At 46.8% G+C, this 10,000-nt stretch overlaps 1 protein-coding gene across 1 annotated transcript in view; it reads left to right on the plus strand.

Annotated features, from left to right (window-relative positions):
- plxdc2b (plexin domain containing 2b) overlaps positions 1–10,000 on the plus strand; it is a 90,511-nt gene that overhangs the window by 45,974 nt on the left and 34,537 nt on the right. Inside the window, exons 3-4 of the mRNA XM_080020172.1 lie at positions 3,567–3,713; positions 6,057–6,126. Of these exons, the coding sequence (XP_079876298.1) occupies positions 3,567–3,713; positions 6,057–6,126 (217 nt within the window). The remainder of the gene's footprint in view (positions 1–3,566; positions 3,714–6,056; positions 6,127–10,000) is intronic.

Consider the following 10,000-nt stretch of genomic DNA (forward strand, 5'->3'; position numbering starts at 1 on the left):
CTCTCGTATTTTGTGTGATGATATCTTCGTGCAAGCAAGGAGTCATAACATCTGGTTGTCGTTGAAAGCTTTCTCACGTCCTCCGTGACAGTCCAACGCATCATCGGCAGATCCTTCAAAATGAACCCCCCCCCCAACTCCTTACCCGAAAGATTCAAACAAACCAAGAGTTCACTGGGAAAATGAAGACATTTCTGAATTTATTTTAATCCACAAAATTGCTTCCGCTTTATCAACAATTCTCATACGTTCCCTCCGTTTCCTGACTCCTGGAAATTAGGACTTTTATGATGGATGTGAGAGATGGAGATATCTCTCTCTCTCTCTCTCTCTCTCTCTCCCTTTCTCTCTCTCTCTCTCTCATGGCCATCCATCTTACTCAGGTGTTGGGGTTCCTGTGTGTATGTGCATGGAGTTGTGTGTTCCTCATCCTCCCTGTTCGTTCTTCGGTTTCCTTCCGTTGTTCTCCCCGTTCTCCAAATGCATGCTGGGATGTCAAGGTCAATGCATTTGACCACCTAAGCAGCCGCCATCCTCCATCCTCGTGGTTTTGTACTGGGTGAGAAGCTAAGCATCCTGCTATTTGGGGCCTTTCTCTGCTTTGTGTGAATCCCAGAACAGACTTTTCAGAAATCCAAGCCATGATATGTGGAGTGCCCCCGGTGGCTGTTTCAGGAACCACACCTGTGCAAGCGAACGGAGGACGGGCCAGACTGAGAAGACGTACACACAGTTCCCCTAAACGCCAATGTAAATGTGATGCCGCGCTGACTCCAGGTCTTTCTTCCGTTCCGTCTTCCTGCCTCGATTAAATATTGTTCTCGCCGCTACGCCTGCAGGATTACCTCCCTCCGAGGGAAGTGTGAGCGGGAGGCAGATCAGCAGGATGAGAATGAATCGCTCTTCAACCGCTGTTTGTCCAAGTGCTGTTTGGAAACCAAAAGCACAGCAGCCCCGTTCATATCAAAGCACAGAGCAGCAGGAGCTTCCATCACAACCACCTTAAGTTCCTTCTCATTCCCCGTGCAGAGGAGCACTGCCCACGATCCTCAGTAATGAGTTCAGATGGACGACTGCTGTGTGGCGTCTCATTAGAGGTTGGAGGAGGGGGGTCGGAGGCCTCTCGTTACACACATTAAGGGGTTTGTACACTCCGACCTCAAAGGGACAATCACAGTTTTTGGGGAAATTCACTTTTTGTCTGTCTCACCCAGATTCAGACCAGAAGGTCTGCACCAGCTTCCTCTCTGTGTGTCCAGTACAGAGGTAGCTACGGGCTGCATGCTAACTGTGTTAGCTCGATGCATGGCTGCAGAGGGGATCAGCTAGCCTAGCTCCTGGGAAATTAGGGAAATACATCTTTGAGCATCTCATGCAAGTTAAATTATTTGTTGTAATCCTTTAATTTACTGGAATGTTCTCCGCTGTGGCCTCCTGTATAACTCCTCTTTTACTATTCTTCCCACACCTCGTACCCTGAACATCATCCAATTTAGGCTGGAATTCATACTGAAGATTTTATTCAAATAAAAACGTTGTTGCAACCAGGACCTGATTGGGGTTGGGTATTTGGCAAGTTATACCCAAAGGGGTTTTTTTACATCCCAAATGTTTTCATTTTAAGCTTTTTAATCTTTTTTTTGACCCTCTGTCTGCTCCCATGTGGCTTCCAGACGGAGGCAGCTCTTTGCCTCTGCTGGACGGGCTCGCTGTTAAAAGTGCTGTATCTTAAACCCCTTTCCCACATGCACTGAAAGCCATAAGGGCCCCGGGAATGTTCCATTTAGGCGTCATGTGGGAAAGGGATTCGATGTCGATGTTCTGTAAAAGTCGGGGAAGATGCTGGTACGGCTCTGAATGGAAGTGTGTGGGAATGGAAGCAGTAACAATACTGGGACAAGCCCGTAAACTAGGGGTGGAGCCAAATTTGTATACCGGAAAAACACAAATAGCAGGTTTTTATGAATATTTATTCCGTACAAATATTTCAAAAGTTATTTGTTTTCGGGAAGAAAAAAAACATTCAGAAAAATTATATGAGTCGGCACCAAACCGTGGAGCTCGGCTGCAAAGACGAGAAACTGAAACACGTCCAGTCTCTACGGAGGCAGGTCTTTATATTCTTAAATGTTATTCTTTTTCGTCTTAAAAATGCCTCTCAGAGCCTAGACGTGTCTTTAACAGTGAGGGGCCACTGTGTGGGGACATCGGGACCGAGCGCTTCTCTTGCCCGCCGGCTGCACCGCAGGGCGGAGCTGGAGAGGGAGCGTGCGAACAGGGAGAGGGAGAACGGGTGGAGAACGTTCCTTCTCCGGATGCAGAAGATGTGGGACAGGTTGAAAAGGATCACACTGATTTAATAACAGTGGGTTTAGGGTTATTGTGTCCGGGGACCAGGGCTCCGTCCCGTGTCCCTGCCCCGTCAGCGCAGGGAACCAACGCAGGAGTTCCACAGGGAGGGGCGGGGAGATGGGAAGCAAAGCCTTGGGAAAAAAAACAAAACAAACCCATTCAGATTGATCGTCCGTTGCCGACAAATTGTCCAGACGATGGCATCTACACTGGACTTAACGTTCTGACCCGAACCCGTTACGTACTGTATCCATAACAGTCTCCATACGTAACCCCTCCTTAAAGGAGGCCGATGTGGGAATGAATACCTACTGACTTTGCCGGATATTTTTCATCCAGCAATGTAATAGGTTCCATGTGGGAAAGGGCCTTTAAATGATTCGTGTTGAGCCGATGGAAGTGTCGCAGCCTCCACCTGGTTTCTGTAAGAAGCCCCTCCACCCTCCATCCTCCATGCAGGGCGCTGTGTTTGCAGTCTGCTCCACGCTCTCGCCGACTGACTTCCTGCCTCTTTAATGCGATTAGCCGCCTGACACCCCTTCACATGCAGATTGAGCCCCATTGTGGAAGCACAGAGTGCACATGTGCACGCACGCCCACACACACCCACCGCAGAACCCTGCATTCACCTGATAACCAGATGTAACAGCAACATTTGTTGCACCTTAAAATGAAAATATTGCGGCCTCATTGTGTTGCTGTGCGCATTGATATTCCGCTTGTCAAAGTCCAACCCCGTTTTGGAAATTGCAGACGACAAGCACAGTAAATCTGAATTTAATTTAGTCTGGCAGCGATGGAAACATCCGACCAAAGTTTGTTTTATACGCTTTGAATGAACAGATTGAATCAGTCGTCGCCGCGAGCTCGTCTTCATCTACTCTTTCTGAAGAGTTTCTGTTCTCAATGAAGTGACACATTTTCTATGTATTTATTTGTTCTGCAAACGGGAAGAATCAAATCCAATAAAAGACAAGAATATATTTTTACATACATGTTTTACTCTCAACAGGTCACACATACAAATGGAGACATCAAGCATTAATACATTTAATACAAATAAATAAAAAGGATTTTAAAAGGTTAAATGTAAACTCAAACGATCGCAAAACTCTGCTGTCAATGAGAAGGCATGAAGCATGTGTTTCACCTCTAACAGGAAGGATCGTGTGTGTGTGTGTGTGTGTGTGTGTGTGTGTGTGTGTCCCCAACAGGAGGACACTGACCATAACTACTACACGTCAAAGACCTTCGGGCCCTCAGACCCCATGAGCAAGGAATTGTGGGTAAATATCGACCAGATGGACAAAGAGAAGGTGAAGATCCACGGGATTCTGTCCAACACACACAGACAGGCGGCGGTAAGACACCCCACACACACACACACACACACACACACACACACACACACACACATAAACACAACTTGCACAGTAAGGTTTTTCAGTGCCAATCAATAAAATCAATGATTGATTTATTGAATGATTGATTGATTGATTTTTCAGATATTTATGCCTTAATATATAAAGATACATTGAAAAATAACCAGTAAAATGTAATCAAAATAAAAGATATAAGAAAACATTCATCACATTCTTTACAAAATTAAATAAAATATCTACATCTGAAACAGGTCAGAAAGAAGTAAAGGGGGGGGGGTCAGATCCAGATGCAGGTGTTGTAAGTCCGGTTTGGGGTTTTATTTTTGGAACTTTCATTTCTCTGTCTGATTTGACAGAACATGAAGGTAAATAAATCTGTTATTGAAAATAATAAACAGGGTCTTGCATGTGTTCTCAGTACTCAGCGCTCATATGGGATCTGGGAGATAAAAGTACTGTATAGTTCTGTTTCACTGATGATGTACTTCTGTGCTCTCACTGTTATCACAACGGGAAATGTCAGTATTAGTATTTGTACCTATACCAGTATCAACAAGTACATAACAGTTACTACTGTCTTCTTACACTGGAGCCTGAAATACTTCTCTGCGCTGTAGAGGACGCGGGGAACGGGGGGGGAGTACCGACACAAGGCGACTACTGATCAGGTCACGGGGGGGGGGACAGTTTAAGGAAGTGCAGAGTGGAGAACAATGGCCGCCCCAGAGATACAACAGCGTCCCACATTGAGCATTCTGCTCGTGCACCTCCAGTCACACCATGATGGATGGAACCGTTCACCGCGCGGCGCCGCTTCGTTCTAAATGCTCCGAGTGGGAAGTTGGACTTTTCTCAGAATTCTGGAGTCTGGGAAATCAATAAGTGGAATGTGGTGCTGGAGCAGTAGCTGATGGAGGGCCAAGCCAGCGGCAGTGGGGAGGGATGAGGCTACAGACCTACGGACTAGGTCTTGAACAGGTGTGGACTAGGTCTGTAGCAGGTCTGGACTAGGTCTGTAGCAGGTCTTGACTAGGTCTGTAGCAGGTCTTGACTAGGTCTGGAACAGGTGTGGACTAGGTCTGTAGCAGGTGTTGATTAAGTCTGTAGCAGGTCTGGACTAGGTCTGGAACAGGTCTTGAGCAGGTCTGGAAAGATGGATCAGGGACAGTTTGATCTGCTCTGTGCACAGTGCGATTAAAAACCTGAGAGTTGGTCGGAGGAGAGAGAGAGAGAACACCAGAGCTGCTCTCTCGCTCTCTCCCTCTCTCTCTCTCTCTCATTCTCTCTCTATATCTCTCTCTCTCTCTCTCTGTCTCAATTATTCTGTTAAGTGGTAAAGCACAACGCGTCTCACAGCACAACGGAAAGTGAAGCTTCAGTCGGAACATTGAGACGTGCTGATGGCGTGTGGTCCGCCGCAGGATGACTCTCCCCAGACTGATGTGGAATCCAGGAGAAAGTTCACATAATGTCCATGGCCGTGACCTTCAGGGGAACTCTGTTGGTGTGGTGCGTCCCCGGGGAGGCTTTGTTTGATGCACAACAATAATAATACACCCACAGAAAGAGGCTTTATTATCATGGCCAAGAGTGAAATTTGTTGTCCACTGAAGTCGTTGTCCATGCTAATTTTGTTCCTGCTACTAATTTCCATGTCTGTTTCTGAGACCAAAAGGAGTTAGTTTGTAGTTGTGATCGTTCAAAGAGGGTTTTTTTGATGTGTGAACAAAGCGGGTTTGTTTTCCTCTGTGGAAATTTCGGTTTATGTCCAAAAGCGTATTTTGGAGCGTTTGTGTATTTTAGGGCCACCTCCGGTATGTTTTGCACTTTGAAGCTGTTTGATGTTTGTCGCTCCCTGCTGTGATACATCCTTCCCAAAGTCACGACCGTACATGAATGATGATTAACCGATTTTAGCACAAAAAGTTCCACATTTCAGACGATACTCTGCAAATAGTTATGACGACTGTCCAGACCGCCACGCCCGCTTCACCGTGAAATAAAAGCTTTTCTTCCCTCGTTCATCTCTTTGTGACTGAGTGTTTAGTCTACTGAGTGAGTCAGATATCTGGAGAGAAAACAGCGGTCGCTCCGTCCACTCTCACTCTGCATTACTTACCCCAGCCGGTAGTGTTAGTGAGAATCTGCTTTGTTTATCACCGGTTTACATGGTGATATAAATGCAACATTCAATCACCGACCACGCCCATATTTTCTGTTTTGAGAAAAACGGAGGAAGTGAAATTGGCTGGAGGAGCCTTTTAATAGTAATGACGGTTGTTTTTCAAAAGCTAACAAACCTGTCTGTTTTTCCCCTTGCAGAGAGTGAATCTGTCCTTTGATTTCCCTTTTTACGGGCATTTCCTGCGCGAAATCACCGTGGCGACTGGCGGTAAGTCAACACCCCTTCTTGGACTCTTTTTTAGTGTGACTGTTAGCGTGTTTTGCTTGGACTGAAGCCCCAGCGCCGGAGCAAACCGACGGCGCAGTACTTAACTGCACAGGGGTTTAGTCTGGAATGTGTGAGGTTTGTAAAATGACACTGGAACATCGAGGCATTTCTGCAATGGTGAGTCAGGGAAAGTGGGTTCTGCGGAGGAGAACGCACGCCTGTTCTGAGTGCATGTGTCCATGCGGGGGTCTGGGAGGAGATCCCACTCCTTGATGGCGGAACGGGTCAGGCCGAGGTATTTGTCTCGCCAGGAGCTTTCAAGCAAAGACAGAATAACAGACTGCGGTAGGTTCATAAAGTCCCCGTCTGGAAGCACCGCAGCACAGAAACCACCAGGAGACCTAGAAGCAGAACATGCTAGAGCAGCCTCCGCTGGGGCTGGAAAGATTCCACAGATCTGACTGGACGAGCGGGCGAGGGTGTCTGGCAGGGTCGGAGTTGGAGCCACGCCAAACACAGCGCAACAACAAAGAACGAATTGAAAAGGAAACGGGTTGAAGAGCGACTCCCAGATGAAGTTCATCGATACGTACGTCTTCAAAACGTTTGGAAAACGGCGATTGCTTTCTGCCCGGTTTCCTGTGCGTGCTGTTTAACCGGATGTGACGCCGTCAGTAAGCTGAATTTTTTCGGGCACAAAAAGTGCGTCTCAGGATCTCAGGATCGCCCAAAACTCACCGTCCGGCATCGACCTGTTGTCGGGGTCACACGTCAGTACCGAGAGAAAGCTCGTTGTACTACTTGTACAATCTTATACGACACAGGTTTAGATTCAGGGTATTGGTACTTCCACCTCGGTAAAAGCTCTGAGTACTTCTTCCACCGCTGCAGAAGATGGATGTTAGAGGAGGAATTATTCCGTCGTTCCCTCCTTCACTTGTTGCTTTGATGCAGTGCATGCGTCTGGCGGTTGGATGTGTGAAAACAGTTTGTGAGGCAATTTTCCACTAAAGGCTAAAGGCTGAAACCACGACACCAAACCCAGTATTATCACATCAAAAAGCTGGAGCCCTGCCCGGCACAGCTGCCAGCGCTGATCACAGAACCACGCACGCCCTCATGTCTGATTTATATTGTTATCATAGCCCTGTGTCATTTTCAAGATCAAACATTTTTATTGGCACATGGAGGGGTTTGGATTTACAGGATATACAGGAGCGTCGTACACCAAGTACTTCAGATGAAAGATCAAAACTGTAAATACTGGATGAGAGGGACACGGCTGGATGGATGGATGCAGTATACACCATGGCTGGATGGATGCAGAATACACCATGGATGGATGGATGCAGTATACAGCATAGATGGATGGATGGGTGGAAAATGGATGGATGCAGTATGCACCCCAGGACAATCATGGCAGCTTGCACAGAGGAGATAAAGTGTGTTCTCTCCCTCCGTCAGTCAGGAGGAGGAGAGTGAAATGCAAAGCACGGAGCCGCTATCTGTGGCTCGCAGACCAGCAGCTCTAGTCGTCCTCGCCTTCCTTATCCTCCTCTTCATCACTCTGCCTTCCTCTCTGCACCGTCATCTCTTCAGGGTTTCCACTGGAGGAGATATCTCCGATACCGCGGCTGCACTGCAAACACACTTTTAAAGTCTGAAACTTGAATAACAACACCACAACTGTTACTAAACGGTGTAGACTGTCAGTTTGGGGTCATTGACCAGAATGATTGACATATCATCCATTTTTCTCCATTGAAAAAGAGAGAAAACCACGTCACTTTCATGTGAAATATAATATAATATCTTTATAAGCTCTTTAAATCACCCACGCCTGGAACGTTGAACCTGAATGAGGATCAGCGTGTTCCCACGACCCATCGCATCAACCAGCTGTGGGTGATGACTGCATGCTGTGTTCAGGACCATAAGGAGTTCACACTCAGCTTTCCTAATCTTTTCAACCAAGTCTTGATTCTGGTAAAAATCAGCTTTTTTAATCCACACCTGATGGTTTAATTTTTTGATTATTAAAGGGATAAACGCACCCGTTTCTGTATCTTCACGGAGCTGGCGCCATTTGCTGGAGGAGTTATAATTCCAGTAATGCTGCTCCCATTGTGGATCAGATTCAGGATTATTTTGGATTATTTTCGGCTCAAAGTAAATCAATAGTGTCGGCAGTTCTCAACTCCCAGGGTTTCAGCTGTTTAGAGGCAGTTTCCATGTAGAACTGGGTGTCGATTCCACAGCCCAGACTTAAGCCTCCAGTTTGTTTATTATTTAGGCCCTTAATAATGTATTTAGATCATAAATAAGGTATAAGGTACAAGGGACAGAATATCTGGCAATACAATATATGACGGGCAGCCTTCCTCGTGTCATGTTATTACATGTAGGGAAACTTAAGATGTCAGTATGGTTACAGAATTATGATCAATATAATATCACAACACTATCATAACAGTTATAATCTATAAGAGTGGCTTTTCTCACGACACTGAGTGAGATATAAATTGTTTTTCAGTGGAATCCCGTCCCGAGCCGGAAAATCTCCAGAAAATGAAACGCAGCTGAGCATGATGACTGGTCCAAACAGAAAGTCCAGTGAAACACACTTTAGGTCATTCCATCCTGCACTTTGAGACAATACCACAGAAGCTGGATATTCCTTGAAAAGGAAAGAGCCCTCGACCGGTCTCTCCACACCACCACTCCCCCCGTTCACCCAGAGGGACACTTTTGTTTTTAGGGATTCTGATGTGTGTAACCAGCATTTATCCATGTAGCCTGTCAAGTCGAGTGGAAGTTTGGTTCCAGTTTCAGGAGGGAGCCGTCCACCACTTGTTATAACGGGTGTCAGTGTTTTTCCCCGTGGAGACGGGAACAAAACATCACTTTCTGTTCCAGTTTGGTAAAAACCCGTAAGATCGAAATTACCCAGTTCTGATGCTCTTGCCACATGTGACACAGATGGCATATGTATTATGAACGTCTAAACAGGAAAAAAAAAACACATGGATTGGGATATTATTTTCATATCCGTTTTGGGCCACATTCATATGTGGAAATAATTGGGATACGAATCCGACATCAACTAATGCGTCTTTCGTCCGAACACAAAGATCGGAATTTGACGGTCGCTGCGATTCAACCATCAGGGACGCAAGGTGTACCAGTGGCGACGGCTCAAGCAAAACTTTATTTATTCACTGAGCCGCTGTTGCAGGTCAAAAGTCTCCAACGCCATCCCACCCATGTTCAGTCCTGTATTCACTCTCATCACCCTTTTTAATACAACCAACTATTGCTGAGTCATCGGAAAACTTCTGAAGGTGGCAGGACTCAGTGCAATAGTTTAAGTTTGAGGTGAAGAGGGTGAAGAGGAAGGGAGCGAGGACAGTCCCCTGTGGGGCCCCATTGTTGCTGACTACCCTGTCAGACACAGTTCTGTAGGCGTACATACTGTGGTCTGCCCCTCAGGTTATCAACAATCCAGGACATGATGGGGGCCTCCACCTGCATTGCAGCCATCTTCTCACCCAGTAGAGCCGGACGGATGGTGTTGAAAACACTGGAGAAATCAAAGAACATGACTCTCACAGTGCTCATGAGTGTAGACTCTGTTCAGCAGGTAGATGATGCTTTCCTCAACTCCCAGGCGGGGCCGGTAGGCGAACTGCTTTGGATCAGTGAAAGGCCAGACCATAGGCCTTAGCTGCTCCAGGACGAGCCTCTCGAAGGTCTTCATGATGTGGGACGTCAGTGCCACCGGTCTGTAGTCCTGAGGGCCGCTGGGAGGCGGCGTCTTCGGCACAGGAACGAGGCAGGACGTCTTCCACAGCACAGGGACCCTCTGGAGGTGCAG

The sequence above is a fragment of the Zeus faber genome, assembly GCF_960531495.2.
Source record: "Zeus faber genome assembly, chromosome: 19".
Classification (NCBI taxonomy): domain Eukaryota; kingdom Metazoa; phylum Chordata; class Actinopteri; order Zeiformes; family Zeidae; genus Zeus; species Zeus faber.